At 48.2% G+C, this 18090-nt stretch overlaps 2 protein-coding genes across 4 annotated transcripts in view; both read right to left on the bottom strand.

The window, feature by feature from the left end:
* Window positions 1-3409, bottom strand: part of LIMK2 (LIM domain kinase 2) — a 54534-nt gene extending 51125 nt beyond the window's left edge. The window contains exon 1 of the mRNA XM_019977404.2: window positions 3248-3409. Coding sequence (XP_019832963.1) covers window positions 3248-3263 — 16 coding nt within the window. The 5' untranslated portion in view covers window positions 3264-3409. The remainder of the gene's footprint in view (window positions 1-3247) is intronic.
* A 3659-nt stretch (window positions 3410-7068) lies between these two features.
* RNF185 (ring finger protein 185) overlaps window positions 7069-18090 on the bottom strand; it is a 30214-nt gene continuing 19192 nt past the window's right edge. For all 3 annotated transcript variants that reach the window (XM_070769884.1, XM_019977649.2, XM_070769885.1), the window contains exons 4-7: window positions 17112-17224; window positions 15375-15429; window positions 11324-11441; window positions 7069-9451 (exon numbers count right to left, since the gene is read on the bottom strand). In XM_070769884.1, the coding sequence (XP_070625985.1) occupies window positions 9354-9451; window positions 11324-11441; window positions 15375-15429; window positions 17112-17224 (384 nt within the window). In that variant the 3' untranslated portion in view covers window positions 7069-9353. The remainder of the gene's footprint in view (window positions 9452-11323; window positions 11442-15374; window positions 15430-17111; window positions 17225-18090) is intronic.

Below are 18090 nucleotides of genomic sequence, written 5' to 3'. Positions count from 1 at the left end.
ATCATGCCACTAAACCTATGGTCTCTACTGCAGACCAGAAAATTCTACAAGCCTGGCATTAAAACCTCCAGGCTGGCTTCACGCACCTTCTCAGCCTTACATTCCACTTCCTACGACTCCCACACCTTCCAATCTTTGTCTCTACCTACATATCAAGTCACCACCCCTTGTGAAGATCTTGAAACTCACCAGCCTTTGCAATTGTACTCCCACAGTTTCTCCCTTACCAGGATATCAACCTGCTAAATCCCATCCCCCTTTCTTTAACCTACCTAAGATTTCTCAAATCTTACCCTCAAGTATTCCCTGAACAAATCGGATAGCCACTCTGGACACCATGCTGTTCTTCACATGCCAAGCACATTCCTGGCTCAGAGTCTTTGCTCATTTTCTTGTATACCTTGTCTAAAATCTTCTTCCCCCAGATACGTTTCATTTCTCTGCTCAGATGGCATTAACCACAGAGGTTCTCATGACCTCCCACTGCACCTATGCCCTTATCATACTTCATTTCTCTTCCAAGCAGTTACCCCTGACATATGATATTCATATATTTACTTACTGTCTATCTCTCACCACCAGAACATACACTTCATGAGGGAAGGGATTTGATCTATCTTGCTCTGTGCTGAATCCCCCAGGCCTAGAAGTGTTTGGTATACAATAGGAACTTAATATATATTTGTGGGATGAATGTATGAATAAAGTTCTCCTTCACCTTTGAAATTCCCTAGTGTTATCACCTGAAAGCTTCCCTGGTGGCTCAGATATTAAAAGAATCTGCCTCCAATGTAGGAGATGCAGGTTCCATCCCTGGATCAGAAAGATCCCCTGGAGAAGGGAATGGCTACTCATTCCAGTATTCTTGCTGGGAAATCCCATGGACAGAGGAGCCTAACAGGCTACAGTCCATGGGATCACAAAGAGTTGGACATGATTGAGCGACTAATACACACACACAAAATGTTGTCACCTACAGGACTCATAATAGCTTGTCTTGATTTGTTTTTTTTTCCTTAATTACTCTAAATAGTGAATATCTCAAAGGCACAAACCACATATTATTCATTTCCACAAATATTTACCAAGGGCCTACTGTGTGCCAGACCCTGTACACCTCAAGGACTTTGGACTATTGGAAAGAGCACTGGACAGGTCAAAGGTTAGTCCTGGCTCTACCACTAGTTGAGTGACCCAAGACAAATCCATCTTCCTCCCTGGGCCTCAGTTTCTTTACATATAAAATGAGGAGAGTTACATTATCTCTAGCATCTGTAACACTTGGACCCAGCCCAGTGCCTTAGACACCATAGGTACTCAGCAAATATTTGATTTCTTTGTTGCTGATTCTCCTGTTACACAAGAATCTGAGTTGTCTTGGAACACAGTTCAGACATGACAAGTAAAAGTTTAAGTCCCACTTCCTTCTCTGACTCCATGAGCAACTTCATTCTAGTGCTTGTGATATAGAGAGAATGATGCACCATATTTGAAGCTGGAAAATATGAATTTTGACCAACGCCATTTACTTGGTTTACTTTGCAACCTTGAACAAGCAATTTCTGAACCTTAGTCTTCTCTCCCATAATACAGCCATACTGACCTTCTCATAGCTCTTCAAAGGCACCACGTGCCTTCCTGCCCCGGGACCTTTTTAATGTTCCCTCTGCTTGGAAAGTTCTTTGCCCTTTCTTAGCTGGACTAACTTCTTATCTTCAGGGCTCAGTATAAACTTGCTTTTTGAAGGAATGTATTCCCTATCCACTCCACTTGCCCCTGGTGCAATCTTACTGCAATTATCTCAATTGCTCACCTCATTTATTTACTGTTCATCTCTAGGAGTGTAAGCACCATAAAGGTAAGAACTGTGTCTGTTTTGTTTATATTTCTCAGCGCTTGGATAAGCGCGTGGTTCAGAAGTATCCAATAAATATTTTTAAGGAAGAATGTACAAACTAATGCATCCAGGAGCACTAATACCTCCGGACAGCTTTTCAGTTCCTTCAGAGAAAGAGCCAATAAACATTACTGCACTCTAAGATCTTTCACAAGTTTCTGAGAATCAAAGTTCAAGACAGGGAACCGACATTACCTAGAAGTTAAAAAAAAATTAGAAATCATTTGAGATGAAGAAACTCTGGAAGCTAAAAAACAAAGGTAAAACAGGAAGAGACAGGCAGCATGTCTACCCCTAGCCCTCTTTCTCCAGAAGCCTATTATCAAGAATAAGGAGAAAATGCCATGCTCCCATGGTGAGGAAGTGACCCACTGGTGGCCTGCTCCTTGTATTCAGGATGGAGGAAGTGACTGTCCACAAGCTGAAAGCCAGGAAGCAGGGGGCAGATATCCAGGACAGTCTCCCTCCGCCACTATTCCCTCCTGTCAGCTCTAGAAAGCTTCTGGATGCTGACCCTGGTCGACCTAGAGGATGGGCCACCCACACAGGTGGCTGGGAAACAGCAAGGTCCTGGTGCTGGGGGACAGACAAGGAGGGCAGGAAGCTGCAGGGTGGTGTGAGGTGATGGGGAGGGGACTGCAGGCCCAGCCAACCTAACCCTGAAGCTACCCTTCACCCTTAGATACTTCCTTTTAGGAGGTATTGGCCCACATTCCTCTCTGCTCTCAGAGGGACCCCGTGAGGGCCCCGGGGCGGGGGCCTACTTGCCCCAGAAAGATGCACTCTCCCTATCTTCCATCGCTTCCTAAACCCCCAAGGAGCCCACACTGCTTACTTCCTTAAAGAATCCGAACGCCCAGGAGACCGACCGCAACATACCCGCCAGAAGCCTTGGATCCCATGGGGAAAGCCATTCTCTCCGCAATTTTCCACAGAAAACCCATTACCCGGGAAAACTCTCCATTCCCTCAGAACTGCCTCAAACTCTGAGGTTCCCGTGCTCTCCATGTTCCCTCAAACCCCTCACTCTAAGGAAACCCGAGCTCCTCAGCTTCCAGAGTTTTAATTTGAGGACCTGCGGCCCCTAGGGCCACAGAAAAAGATGCTCCCCGGCATTCCCCCCCTCAGGGACTTCAGCTCGCGGGAAACCGACCCACTCCGCTAGCCCCCCACTTCTCGCGACCCCTCTTCCCCGCCCCCCACAACCTCCGAGTCTTCGGGGAGCGCTGCGCTCACTCGCCAAATTATCCCTCAGAGGAGCGGGGACCACACAGACAGAAACCCCCGAGAGGTCGCCAGCTCCCCTCAGGCGCCCCGAGCCCAGGACAGGACGACGCGGCCTTTTCTTACCTGCCTGCGCCGCCATGGTCCCGGAGGCGCGGAAATGAGGAGGAGACCGCTGCCACACCAGCTCGGCGAAGCTCCCGCCGCCGCCTCAGGCGCGGGAGGACCTCAGCCCCGGGTGCGAGCGGGTTGCACCGCTTACGGCGCCCGGTGAGGACCAAACCCGCACCTGGAACGGGGCCCGCCCGCCGACGCCCCGCCCAGCCGAGGCCAGGCCCCGCCCCCTTGACTCGGCTCTGTGGCAGCCCTAGCGCCCCCTAGCGCTAGAGGCGCCCGCCTTGGGGGCCCGAACTGGTGAGGGCGATTCAGAGCAGGCCCGAGACCTAACTCAGAGGACCCTCTACCCATTTTAAGGATGAAGAAAAGAGGGCTAAAGGGTCAAGTTTGACTACCTCAAAATGAGCTGAGCTGGAATGCGAACACAGGCTCTTAATCTCCAGTTCAAAGCTCTTTTCAGTAGAGCAAGAATCAAGAATATGAATCTGGAGAAACCAGGTTTACCCCTCAAATAGCTTTGGGTAGGGTGGTGGAGGGTGAGCTTTTCTTAGAAGCTTCCAGCTCAGAGAAGTCACTTGTCTAGAAGCAAGCTCACACTCGGTGGCAGATCCTTAGCAAGCCAAGTATGTACATAAATGACTCCAAAACACCAGATCTTCCAGTGGAAATATACCTGTGGTCTGGATTCACCCTTTTCGGATTCCTTTTTGTAGAGAAGAGCCCTGGACCAGGATTTAGGACAACAGACTGGTTTCTGGCAGCCACTACCTGGCTGATGGCCACTTCCCTCACTGGATTTGGTTCCCTGTGTGATGAAGGGTTGACCACATCAGCTGGTCCCTGAGGTCCTTCCTGTCTGATTCTCTTGTGCTGGGTCTTTTCTTAGATCAGATTTAGGTCATGAGAAAGTGTACAAATGACAAGGAAGGGACAGGAAGGGGGCCCAAGGAAATGAATCAGGACACGCCCACCAATGACGAAGTTCATCCCACTGACTCCAGTCCCAGCAAAGGTGAGCACAGTTCTCTTCCCTCTTGCCCTAACCATGTAGTCCAAACCAGATGCAGGTCAGATGGGCCACTGATGTCCTGAGTGTGAAGAAAGTGCTGAGGGGCAGTGGCGGAGATATGTCTGACTTCTGTTAGTTCCTGGGAAACTTCTTCAGCAGCTGGCTTTAGTGTCTGAGGAAATCTCTGCTCTGATATAGTAAAGACGAAACTGTGTGTTAAGTTAAAGTGATGGGGATCCAGGGAACTCTCCTGACAAGCCACCTCAGGGCTAGACAAAAGGCACGGGACTTTTATTTGTCCTGCACATGGAAGAGGTTACACTATATTTTCCCAGACACCCAGGCACTGGCAGCCTTGGAATCAAGACCCCTGGGAGGCTTTCCCTCTCCCTCTGCCCCAAAGCAAGGTACCCAGGTCTGTTTCATCTCCTTCCTCACTCTCTCTCCCTTCTTTCCCATCTCAAACCTCATGGTCTTCACCCACTGGGAGTGAAGGGATAAACAACTCCCCCAAGTTGCCCCCTGGGAAGCTGAGGGAACTCTGAGAAACACAAGTTAAAATGGAAAGGAAGAGAACAGCAGTCTATAGAAATGATATAACCCAGAGAAAGCTTTTCAACATGGACACAAAGAACATTTCAAAAGCACTGAACTCAAAGGGAGTTCTAGAAGGCAGAAAAGACCTGTGTGTGCAGAGAGAAGGCCCCTTGCATTTCTGGTACCAAGTCAACTGTCCAGTTTGACTACATGACCATGGCTTGGTCAGTCCTTGAGGCCAGATACTGCTGACTGACTCACGATCAACTCTCTGGGCCGACAGAAATGGAAACCTGGGCCCTAACACCAGCTTAAGGTGCAAGAAGCTCTGCCATCCTGAGGGAACTGGTCTACTGGTCAACAGCCAGACACTCCGTGTCATTTCCATGTGCTTCAAACCAAATCAGTCTAGGATCTGTAATCTCCTCTCCCTGAATCATCCTACCTAAAATGGACTGATGAATCGTCCAGAGTTACGCTTCTGTCACCTCTCTGCTCAAAAACCTGTGATAGCTCTCCACTGCCTACAAAATAACAGCCAAACCAGGCCCTCACGAGCTAACCACATCTCACCCTAAAGCCTTCTCTTCCTACTCCCGTCTCCCCAGGACTCTGCTTCTTCCTGAACGCATTCTGCCCCAGTGCCATTCTGCCATGCCTACAGCCACCAGCTGTGCCCACTGACCCCACTGCTCCCCATGTCCTCTGTAGTTCTGTTGTCCCATTCTGCCAGAAGTGCAGTCTTGTTTCTAAACTCTTAACACATTGTTATTTTCAAGTATATCATTTTGCAACCCCTGTGAACTAATCTAAATCTGCACTGTCCAGTGTGGTAGCCACTAGCCATATGTGAGATTTTAAATTAAGATTAAAAATTCAGTTCTTCAGGCCACTAGCAACATTTCAGGAGACTGACAGCCACCCATGGCTAGCAATTACTGTGTTGCACAGCGCAGAGAACATCTAGACAGTGATCAGGAAAGGCTGCTAACATCACAAAGAGGGACTACCAGACATTATGTGTCTCCTGATATGATGCAGCAAGTATACACCACCACTTATGACACAGTCTTACAAAACAAACAAAAAATAAAGCCTGAATCTGGCCAAGTCTCTAGACTTAACCAACTTACAGGAAATACAAGCGTAAGTAGACTTGGTTAATACCATGGTGATGCGAACAGCAAAAGCGAAGCCGCAGAAAACTCAACAGGACAAATGAACTGGTTTCCTTAACAAATAAACCCCAAGGGAAAGAAAAGAGATGGAAAAGGACCATACAGATATAATAGAGACTTAAGACATCCAATACCAATGTATGGGTCTATTTTGGATCTCAACAGACTATACGAAAAAGTTATGAGACAACTAGGAAGATTTGAACAATGATTAGATACATGATATTAAGGAAGTACCATTAATTTTTAAAGGTACATGAAAAGTATTTTAGTTTTAAAAAAATCATTATTGAGATGCACATTGAAATACTTAATTGATGGGCTATGACTAGAATTTGCTTCCAAACAGTGTTCTAACAGGACAAATGAATTGGAGAGGAAGTGTGAGCGTGGGGATAAATTAAGGCTGGACCTGTGTTGACGGTTACTGGGGCTGGCAGACTGCTCCATGGAGGCTTTACTGTCCTGTTCTTCTGTGCTTTGTTTCCTTTTCTTACTGGGTTTATCAACTCCTAGAGCTCCCTTATCTTCAAATTTTCTACTACATCTTGACACTATTCAACTTGGTAACTCTGAGGTCAAAGTTTAAGAGGGTGGAGAGAGCTCCTTTCAGAGGGATGACCTATAGCTCTGATGTGCTGGGGAGCCTGAGGCTGGGCCAGGTTTGTAATCCCACCGTCTTCCAAGGAACTCCACAGAGCAGCACGGCCCCTGCTCAAGGTGGAGGGCACGGCTGGAGGACAAGACAGCCTGCCTCGTCAAGGAACATGGAGAGACATGCTGACACTCAACAACCCAATTTTCCTCAAGGCTCTTTCGGGCCACAAGCCAGGCTCCATTGTGGCAGCCTGCAAGCTTCAGATTTCCACACACTTATCAGAACTGGGTCTGCCTGCCAGACAGGTCACAACTTGGGTGGGGCTGTCTATGAAACCAGGCCTCCAACCTAAGCTTCTCATTCCTAATTATCCACAGGTGTTTGAAGACTTCCATCCTCAGTTTACCATTCCTGAGGACACAAAGGTGCTTTGAAGAGGCCAGACCAGCGTGATGAGTCCCCAGCCTATATCCCCACTCCCCTGACACAGAAACTCCACAGCTCACAGTTATGTAAAACCATTTGTTTAATTCTAAATCAAATCACTTTCACAACAGTGAAAATTAGTGACTGGTCAAGGTGTGCCACTGTACACGGTGTTGTTTTCTGATAGGTGGCAGGAGGGGCTGGGGACCAAGAACATAAAACACACACAGAAGAAAGGAAAACTGCCTCGGCAGAGAGGCGCTGTGGTGAGCCTGTGGGGGATGGGGGTGGGGGAGTGGTGGAAGGGGGCTCCCTGTCGGGGCTGGGCCAGCAGTCCCAAGCCGGCTCTCCTGCCCCAACTCCTGGCAGAGGGCAAGTGGGGACCTGCAAGGTTCAAGATTAGCACAGGGCCAACCTGGCTTTTCTAACAGTTTCCTGGGATGCCTTTGCTGGTGGAGCTCTCCTGGGCTCACTCCACTTCACTGACGGGTCCAAATTATTTGTCTTCCTACCTGCAACCCTTCTTTCTTTAACCTTTCTTCTGCAGACCCATTTCTGTTGGATCCATCCAACTGAAGTCCTCTTGCCCATCACTAGGTGGGGCCATCGCACTGAGAAACTTCAGGGGGCCTCACACTTTGGGGATTTCCAGAGGTGAGAAAAAGAGCACTCTTCTGTGGGCGCCCAGAGAATGTTTAAAATCCATCAGGCACACTGTAAAGCAGGTGGCTTATTCCTACCAAATGGGCTCGGTAAATGAACCACCTATTCAATACTTGTGTTTTGTCGGTTTGAACACTGAGCTCTGGCATTGAAAGGTACGGGGCTGGGGAAGGGGGCTGCAGTGAAGAGGGCAGAGGGCCTCCCTCATCTTCCTCCAGGTCTCGGTTTCCACAGGCTGTGCAGAGCCGTATCTGGAACACACACTAGGTGGGGCTCTCAACTGGGGTAAACCCAGGAGCAGTGTGGACCGGTGAAGGGAGAGAGCCCCAGAGTAAATCCACCTCCCCCCATCCCGAGGGTCTCTCCTGCAAGAGACTAGATTTCTAGGAAGAGGCCAGACCAGCAGAGCGAGATCCATCCCACCCGGTAAGCTGGCTTGCTGCCGGCACCACTCTTCCTCAATCAGATTCAGAGTGAAAATCAGATCAAGGGCTGGGGACGAATGGCTTCCCTGGACGTTTCCAGGGGAAGGTTTCCACGGGAAGACTGCATCCTCTTATCATGCTGAGGCTCCTGGTCTCTGCGCCTGGCTCTACAAAACACCAGGGGCTCTGGAGGTGCGTGCTCCCCTGGTTTTAGCACACACACAGAAGGTCTTGGAGCCATACCAAAATCAGAGTCACATGCCGGTCTCCCCCTCCCTGCCTCTTCAGTAAGGACAATCTGGCTTCTGAGGAGAGTGGTCTTCAACATGCTGCTGGGATGACTCAACACGGCCCCCTAGTATCCTCTGGGGGGTCTGGGAGAGGATGCACCCAGAGCTTCTGCGGCCTTTGGGATGGCTGCTTGCTCAATCCTTTCTGCACCTGAGCTCGGAACCCCACCTGAGTTCCACAGCAGATCTTTCCTAAGATGCAGTCGGTCCCGGGCTCGGCAATCACCTGGGTTGGTGCCCCCGAGCAGGAGGCAGATGTGCACCGTTCTGGAGGGTAAGGTGATGGGCAACCACATGTCTCTGCAGGTAATCTACGTCAGGAAATCAGGAGGTCATTCAGGCCACTCTGGAGCCGAAGACATTGAACAAGGCCCAGAGGCAATATATCTTTGGGTCTCCGGTGAGTTCATGAATCAACCCCAGCTCCAGCTGCTGCAATTAGGTTCTTAATAGAACGGCAATTTCATGCATGTCTGCGGAGGAGGAAGAGGAGGAAACAGGACAGAACAGGACTGGGATGTGGCAGGGGAACCTCTCTGTTCAAGGAGTCCCACTGACTTCAGAGGCCACTCACCAAGGGGTATTTAAAGAGATGGAAGAAAGTTCCCATACTGGGCTCATCCCTTTGTCTTTGTAATGTTAACTTCGGGGGAAACTGGACAGTTTCTCTTCTCCTGCTTCTCCCCTGTGTGGAGTCAGGACCTGCTGAGCTGGCTGGAACCGGATTTCATGGTGTAACCAGTGAGAGACGGACTCGATGCCAAGGCCTGAGGTTACAGCAGGGTGTTTACAGCAGTGGCCAGACTCCAGGGTCCTCAACGGCTGGTCTTGAGTCCCAAAACTCTGATGGAGAAGCAAGACTCCTTGATGTGTCACTAACCCCACTGATTCCAGGGGTCAGGATTAGCCAGGAAGTCAAACATCAAGAGTGGGGGTGGCGTGTCACCGGTCCAGCGGCCCTGCCGTGGGTGTGGGCCGGGAGCCCAGCATTAGGCAATCAATAGCCAGAACATGATCACCAGGGCCACAAACAGGAAGAGGCGTGAGAGGAACTGCTCGTCCACGTACTGGGGCGTTCCTGGGACAGCTGGAGGGACACAAGGGAGGGGAGAGGCTGTGAGAATGCTACAGCTGTGCACACTGCCCGCTGGGGTCAGAAGTCCAGAGCATCAACCTTCGTCTCTTTACAAGAGAATCCTGCTACAGTAAAAATATTTCCAACCCCAAATAATATCAGACAAAACAAAATTAGAATTATTTGAAAAATGTGGAATCATGTAACAATGAGGATAAAAGTCTCCAGTTTATCCTAAGAGGGTTTTTGCCTGCAGGTGCACATAAAATAGGAAAGTCTAAGAGGAAGAAAAGAAAAGCTGCGATCTGTTAAGTATCTGATGTATGCTGTTTAGTGTACACATTACGGCCTGGTAGGTATTTTTATCCCATTTTGTGTAACAAGAACTGAAGCACAGGTATGAGGGGACCTTCCCAACATCTCAAGGTCCATGAGCTGGTGGAGACCCCGCAGCTGTGCTCTCAGCCTCTGCACACCATCTCCGGGTTCTGGCACTGGTGAGTCAGGAGGTGTTTCACGGAGCCCCGTGTGGGGTGCCTTCCTTTTTCAGAGGCAAGAATGAGCACCCAGACAGACAAGACGACCTGTCTCCCTTAGTGCATAGCAGGCTCGGGGCAAAAGTGGGCTGAGAGCCTGGGTCTCCACTCCTCTCCGCTCTGAGAAAAGCTACTATACAGAGCTCCTCCTCCTGCCTGTGGGGCAAGGAGTTAGGAGAATCTCCATCCCAGATGGGCAAACTGTACCCAACACGACAGGGAAAACCGCCTGTGACTGGGGCAGGGGGGTGGAGTGGCCCAAGGGCAGCCTGGCTGTGCGCCTGGGAAGCCCAGGTGAGACTGGGCCAGGCTGGATGGAACCGTGCTGCCAGGCAGGCGCCTGCTCCTCCCAGGGCCCTGACTGGCTCCTTTGGAGCACAGCACACCCGGCGCTGCGGGACCTCTCTCCTCTGCTGAAACAGCAGATGGACAGAGGAGAGACTTCTGGGGTGGAGGGAGTCAGGAAGGCCAGTCCCCAGATTGTGTGGTGCTGCGTTCCTCCCCAGTGAGGCACTCTGGTGGAGTCACGCAGGCTGGAAGGCAACAAAGACTCATGGATTGTCTGCCACGTGCCAAGCACCAGGATGGAGGTACGAGAAGAATGGACAGCTCAGGAGAGGCTCCTGTCCTGAGAGTGTGAGCTCCTGGTCCGGAACCATGCACTGTGCCCTGCACACCGGAGGCCCCAGTGAGCACGGGCTCCACTCAGTGGCCTTGGCAGCTCCAGGGTCATGATCCAGGCCCGGGCATCAGACTGTAACAGAGCCCAGGGCATCTACCTCGCCACCCTGCCCGACACTGAACGAGCTGGCACGCAAGCTAGCTAAAGGGAGAAAGGCAGAAGCAGGTGGCAGACCCAGGCAGAGTTCCCAAAGGGCTGGGACTTAGGACCAGCCCCATGTGTGTCCTGGGGGAAAATGGCCAAAGATGCTAGTAATCGAGAGGTCCTGACTCCATGCAGTCTCCCTGCCCTCCCCGCCCCCAATGGTCAAAGGTGAGGCGTATGTGCCCAGGATGATGCTTCTACTCAGCTGGTACAGTTTATCTCTTTTCATTTTAGGGGCATGGGAAATATCTTGGGAACCACTACTGAGTGTTTTCTGGTTTGTAAAATGGAGCTGATTGCACCCCCATCCCACGGGCTCATTGGGAGGACCCCGAGTTTATGATGGAAAGCATTCTGAACATGCCTAACACTTGGTAAGTGTGCAGTGTCATGACCAGGACTACCAGTAATCTGGAAAGAGTTTAGCGCATTTTGAAAAGCCTGATTATCCATGTAGTAACATACATATTGTGCAATTCCAAGGAGTCCACAAGAAAAATTACCAAGAGAACAGGGTCTTACCTGGAGGAGGCCTCCCATCATTTATGTTAAATGCTGTGGCAAATATGCCAAAGGGAAAGGCCCCAATTCCAAAAGACATCTGGAAGCCACCATCTCCGAATCCAAACCCTTGGAATCCCTGTGTGGAAGAGACGCAATTCAGAACCAGCAGGTTTCTCCCCTACTTGTCACATGTCACCTTACTTACGTGTGGCACCTCCCACCCTCTTTTCCTCCCATCTCAACCCCAAGGCAGAGGAGCTCTGCTCTTCTGCCCTTCCAGGTGGCCCAGCTAAGGAGCTGTGAATGCCAGAAAGGGCTGGCTCTGGCCCAAAGTAGAACTCTCTGCTGATGCATGTGAGGGTTCTCAGAGCTCCAGGGGTTCTTTCCCAGAGTCCTACACTAGCCAGAAAACTCTTCATGCTTTGTAACAGCCGGAGTGGCAATAACCCCCATGCCCAATTACAAAGGAACATAGAACAAGCTACACACTATCTGTAACAGCAATAGAAAGTGGAACCGTAATCAGCCAACAATGGAGACCATGATCACAATTTCCATACCTCCTCCCAGAGAACATTACGGTGACTATGCAGGAACACAGAAAGACTCTTGTGACAAGTTATCAGATGAAACTGTTTGAACACCATGATCACAGGTACAAGACAATACGTACACAGGTGGAAAAGATATGGGTAAGTATTTTCCCTCAAATTTTTCTTTTAATATTGTCACAGAGAATTTTAAAACTTCAAAACACCTTTTCTCCTGATTATAAAAGTAATATATGCTGGCTATGAGAAATTCACATATTGTAAGAATAAATGACATAGAAGTCAGAGGTCTCCTTGTTCACCCTCCACTTCATAACTCCTGCCTGCAATGATCACTGCCAGCAGTCTGGTATCATCCTCAGCTTTTCTCTCTATAATGTGTTCTACCCGGCATCATCTTTCACATGAAAAGATTCGGCAGGAACTGCAATACTGTAAATAGGTTAACTCCTATTTTCTAAGGGCCAACTTTGTGCTGGGCATCAAGTGAAGTACTGGGACACTCAAATCACATTTAATTCTTACATCAGCATCACCCACATTCACAGATGACCAAACCAAGGCTCAGAGGTGAAATAACTTGACCAAGGTCACACAGCTGGTAAGGGGTAGAGTTTAGATCTGAAACTAGATCAATAATACGGTTTGAAAATCCATGCTTTTTTTCTTTTTTAATATTTGGCTACACCAGGTCTGTGCTAGTTGTGGCATGTGGGATCCAGTCCCTGACTAGGGATGGAACCTGGGCCCCCTGCCTTGGGAGCTCAGAGTTTTAGCCACTGAACCACCAGCGAAGTCCCAAAGCATATTGTTTTAATTTTATTTTTTTGGCAGCACTGAGCAGCATTTGGGATCTTAGTTTCCTGACCAGGGATCGATCCTGAGCCCCCTGTAATGGAAGTGCAGAGTCTTAATCACGTGGACCCCTCTTCCCCCTCCATGTTCTTAATTACTGTGCACATCTTAAAAAAACTCTCCTCCTCTGCATCCATGGGTAGATCCTTAGAACAAATGATTTTAAAATAATTTTAATAAGAAAAATTGTTGGGCTAACTGCTCTTCACAAACAGCTGACCGGCTGCACTTGTGAGCCTTTCGAAGGTCATGGAAGTGGCCGCCCCCATCCCTACTGAGCGTAGCCTGGCACCAGCTCTGAACTTCCTGCTGGACCGCACTACCCATAAAGCCTAACAGCCGATTTTGATAAGATGTTCAGGGAAGAAAACAACTGGTTTCCATATCCTTGGTACAGAAAAGCCTCCGACTCAGAACCAGCCTGGTAGAGTCTGAGGGCTCCTGGGATCAGGGCTGCCTCACCTAGAAAGATGCAACTGTTTCATCAGGAACCACCACCTCATTCAGGGCCAGCCCAAGGACTGGCCCTCCAGCCCCACTTCCAGCAACACCTCTGCAACCCCACAAGTCCTCACAGGCTTCTGCTCCTGGGGCAGAGCAGGCAAAGCCTGACTGGCGGCTGTGAGTGGCGCTGGTCAACGTCAGAGGTACATCTCAGTTTTCTGAGGTACATCTCAGCCAGGGCCTCCACCTTCCTGGGGCCTCGGATTACTGTGTTAGGAGCAATGCTCTGCTGGGAACCAAAGCCTGGGATGGTTAACGTGGGGTCATCTGGTAGTCAAGAGCCAGGACTTCAATACAAGCCTGGTCTAGGTTTCAGCTTTGTGTGGCCCCGGACAAGTCACTTCACAAGCCTCAGTTTTCTCTTTTGTTCAGTGTGTTGATGTAAGGTTTAAATAAGATCATACATATAAAGCCTTAACATACAGTTCTTTGCATATAATAATCATTCATCAAGTGTTCACTGCTGTTACTAAGATCCTCATTCTGAAAGCAACTAAAAGGTCCTTCAATGAAAAAAAAAACAAATTATAATGCATCAAAATTCAATGAAATAAGTATTTTTTATTATCATTAAAACTAATAAAGAGGACATGAAGAACATTATTGAAAATATTGTCAAAATTAAATTTTAGCACTGGTAATCAGCTATACCCCAATACAAAATAAAAAATTTAAAATTAAACAATTTTCTTGAAGAAGAAAGCAGAATACTAATGGCTACATAAAAATATACATACACAAGCACACAGACGAAAAGATGGGGAAATGAAATATACTTGTTTTGTGCACATTTAAATGTGCAAATTTTTAATCCAGTAACTCTACTAAGAATTTATCCCAGTAATCATGAACCTGCAAAAAAGTTATAAATTCATCAGAGGGGGAATTCTCTAGTGGTCCAGCAGTTTAGACTCGGTGCTTTCACTGTCGAGGGCCTGGGTTCAATCCCTGGTTGGGGAACTAAGATCCTACAAGCTGGCTGTGCAGTGTGGCCAAAAAAAAAAATTCACCAGAGTATTTTTTAAATATAAAAAAGAAAAGGAAGCAGTTAGATATCCATTCAATCCAAAGGATTAAATAAATTACATTAAGTCCATGTGATCACTTAAATGGCCATGAAGTAAAATATTACTGATGCAAAATCTCAAGATACATCATTACAAATCCCTCCCTCTCTGAGGATATTTCTCATTGTATTGTGCATTTCTCATTGTATTGTGCTTCACAGACACTGTGTTTTTTACAAATGGAAGGTTATGGCAACCCTGCATTAAGTAAGTCTAAAGGCACCATTTTTCCAACATCATTGGTTTGATTTATCCTATTTTGCTAATTCTCGCAGTATTCCAGACTTGTTCATTATGAGACTTGTTATGGTGATCTACGATCAGTAATCTCTGGTGTTACTACTACTAAGACTTGCTGAAGGTTTTGATGATAGCATTTTTTAGCAATAAAGTACTTCTTAATTGAAGTATATACTTTTTTTGGCCATAATTTAATTTACTGTCTAAAAATTATGTCTGCTTATTACACGTTTAATAGACTATACTGCAAACATAACTTTTATACGCACTGGGAACACCAAAAAAATTGTGTGACTTGCTTTACTGTGATACTCACTCTACTGTGGCAGTCTGGAACGGAACCTGAAATATCTCCCAGAGCTGCCTATGAACTCCACAGACGCAGGGATCTTTAGTATGTTCACTATGTACATCACCAGTGCCTAGATTGATGCCCAGCATACAGAAGGCATTAAATAAAATTTTAAAAAGAAATATTTTTAAAAATAAATTTTTTAATTTAAAAAGAAAGAATACAATTTTAAAAGGTGGTTACAAAACAGGAGCCAAATGCCATAAAAATAAAAATATATGTATACAAACAGATCTATCTGTAAAAGATACACACACAAATCTATAAAGTTTGTGTACACAGATAATTATAGAAAAATAGAAAAGTAAACAGACCAAAATGTTTCCAGTGGTTATCTCTGGATGGTGTGATTATAAGTTATTTTCTCCCCTCTTTTCCTTTCTGTATTTTGCAAATTTCCCTTTACTTTTGTAATCAAGGAGAAATAGTGTAGGGCCAAGAGGGAAACTTCTAAAGTCAGGGGCTCATTTCAAGAAGGTTTGTTCTAGAATTTTCCTTACCCCCCTGTTCTCCGGCTCTGGCCTCTGTCCTTGAGGACGGGGAGGGGTCTTCTCTCTGAAACAGAAACGGTGTAAAGTCAGTCCATTAGGAAACGCTTTGATCTGTTTCCTGAGTGGGGGAGCCCTTCACCAAAAAGGTCAAGGCCAGGGCTCCTTTTCGTGCCATGCACATGAACCAATGCCCAGTCAGATCAACTATCAACTCTGTGCTACCTGCAATTGCCTTTCCCTAGTGTGTAGCCTGGTGGGCTGCAGTCCATGGGGTAGCTACGAGTTGGACATGACTGAGCGACCTCACTTTCACTTTTCACTTTCATGCACTGGAGAAGGAAATGGCAACCCACTCCAGTGTTCTTGCCTGGAGAATCCCAGGGACGGGAGAGCCTGGTGGGCTGCCGTCTATGGGGTCGCACAGAGTAGGACACGACTGAAGCGACTTAGCAGCAGCAGCAACAACGGCAGCAGTGTGTAGAAAACCAGAGAGAAAATCCACTTGCTACAAGATGCTCATCAGATTGCTCTTGGCTTACTCCTCTAATAGAGAGCTGGACCCAGACTGGTTATGACTGCCAGTGGGTCACTGTGTCAAAAACCCAAAATCCAAACTGGAACAGAAGATGGCCTGTCAGCAGAGAGGGCTGAGATTCAGGGTCTCTCTGTTCCACCCCATCACCTTCAGCTTTATGTCCCACTACTCTTGGGCAAGTACTTTGCTCATTACCCATCAGGCAGCAGGCTATGACAGACACCACTTCTGAAGTGCTTGTGGGTTAAAGGGGCTGTAAAATATCACACTACTGTGTAGAAGGCACTTCTTTAATGGAGGTGCCAACTGAATGGAGCAGGGTGCAAGCACCTAATGTGGGGAGGAAAGGGGGCTTCAAGGAGGAGGTGACTTTAGGGCTGCTCATTAAAGATGGAGAATTTATAGAGGAGTAGCGGGGAGTTGAGCAGGACCAACAGGGTAGAAAGGGCAAAGGGACAATAAATACAAAGGCTCATGAAGGTAAAAGGGTAAGTGTGTCCCTTAAGGGAAGGCCAATGTGTCTGGGTACAGGGTATGCTGGAGTGGGGTGGAAGGTTAAGAGACACTGCAGGAGTTTGGGGCGAGGGGGTGGAGGGAGAGAGACAGAGAGAGAGAGAGAGAGAGAGAGAGAGTGTGTGTGTGTGTGTGTGTCTATGTGTGTGCCTATGTGTGTGTGATGCTGGAAGAGATAGAGTGTGTGGGGGAGGAGCTGCAGAAAGAGAGTGTGTTTATGTGTGTGTGTGCATGTGCACGCACCACACCATGCAGGCTCTCAGTACTTGTGTCTACAGCATGCCAGACCTGCTCATGCCTCCATCTCCAGAAATCTCAGACCCCAGAAAGTCTCCCAATCCCGTTTCCTCCCCCTGACTCTCTACATCACTGCTACAGCCACCGCCCTCCCTGCAGATCCTCCCGCTGGATACCCTGCTTCCCAGGCTCCCTCACAGCACTCTGCACACCTGCGGTGGTGGAGTCCGGCGTGCTGCCCAGCACATGACCAGCCCACGAGCAGGTGCTCAGAGCACGTCTGTTACAGCCCAGCAAGTGGCAACCTAGCTCCGCTCCCCTCCTGGCTGACTCCCATCTGGATCTCAAGCGTCTGGAAACTGAGGGTCTCTAAGCACCTACTAAAGGGTGGGGGTGAGGGGTGCTGAATGGAAGTGAGTATGTGTCCACGGGGAGCAGTAAGAGGGGCCCCATGGACTCACCTGGGGTCCTGCTGCCCAGTGCTGCCCCTGCCATAGAGCGGGATGACCTTGTCGCGGCTGATGCCAGCTTTGCAAACTGGACACACCTGTCTGTTAGGTCTCGTCTCCAACCACTGCAAGCAGGAGAGAAAAGTGCATGAAGGGCGGAAGCCCACCAGGGTGGTCTGTCAGAGCCAGCAGAGGACCAGAGGTCTCACACTGGAAACATGAACACCAGCAAGGAACATCGCAAGGAACCCAAGTCTCTCATCCTGCACCTGGCACCTGATAAATATTTACTAGTGGTGCAATCAAAATTGCCTTTAAATGCTATCATAATTAAACAGGCTTTTTAATGCTTCGTTCTCTCACGGGGCTTCCCAGCAGGAAGCAACTGCAGGCCTGGAGCTGTGTCAAGAGGTCTGACAGACCCAGTCTCAAGTTAGGCTGCAGATATAACAAGGGCTTCCCAGGTGTCACAGTGGCAAAGAATCCACCTGCCAAGCCGGAGATGTAGGTTTGATCCCTGGGGGGGGAAGATCCTCCGAGAAGAAAATGGCAACCCACTCCAGTATTCTTGCCTGGGAAACTCCAGACAGAGGAGCCTGGCGGGCTATAGACCATGGAATTGCAAAGATTCAGACATAACTGAGCACGCACATGTAAGTATAACAAACTTTATTTTTCTTTTTGGCCATGCCATGTTTTATGTAGGATCTCAGTTTCCCGACCAGGGATTGAATCTCCACCCCCTGCATTGGGAGCACAGAGTTTTAACTATCGGACCCCAGGGAAGTCCCAAAATAACAAACTTTAAATCTCCACCTCCTCAACAGGCCTCCTCAACAAGTCAATTGTATGATCCTGACAGTCATATTTTTCTGTTTCTTATTTTTACAGCATTTCCTCAACAACTATGTACCTTAGTCATCAGTATCTAGACATAAACTGACCATTTTCTGGTTATTTACTATGTGCTAAGGATAGATTTTTCTTATTA

This window comes from Bos indicus, chromosome 17, assembly GCF_029378745.1.
Source record: "Bos indicus isolate NIAB-ARS_2022 breed Sahiwal x Tharparkar chromosome 17, NIAB-ARS_B.indTharparkar_mat_pri_1.0, whole genome shotgun sequence".
Taxonomy (NCBI): domain Eukaryota; kingdom Metazoa; phylum Chordata; class Mammalia; order Artiodactyla; family Bovidae; genus Bos; species Bos indicus.
The sequence above is the reverse complement of the archived record's forward strand: the minus strand, read 5'-3'. Positions and strand labels throughout refer to the sequence as shown.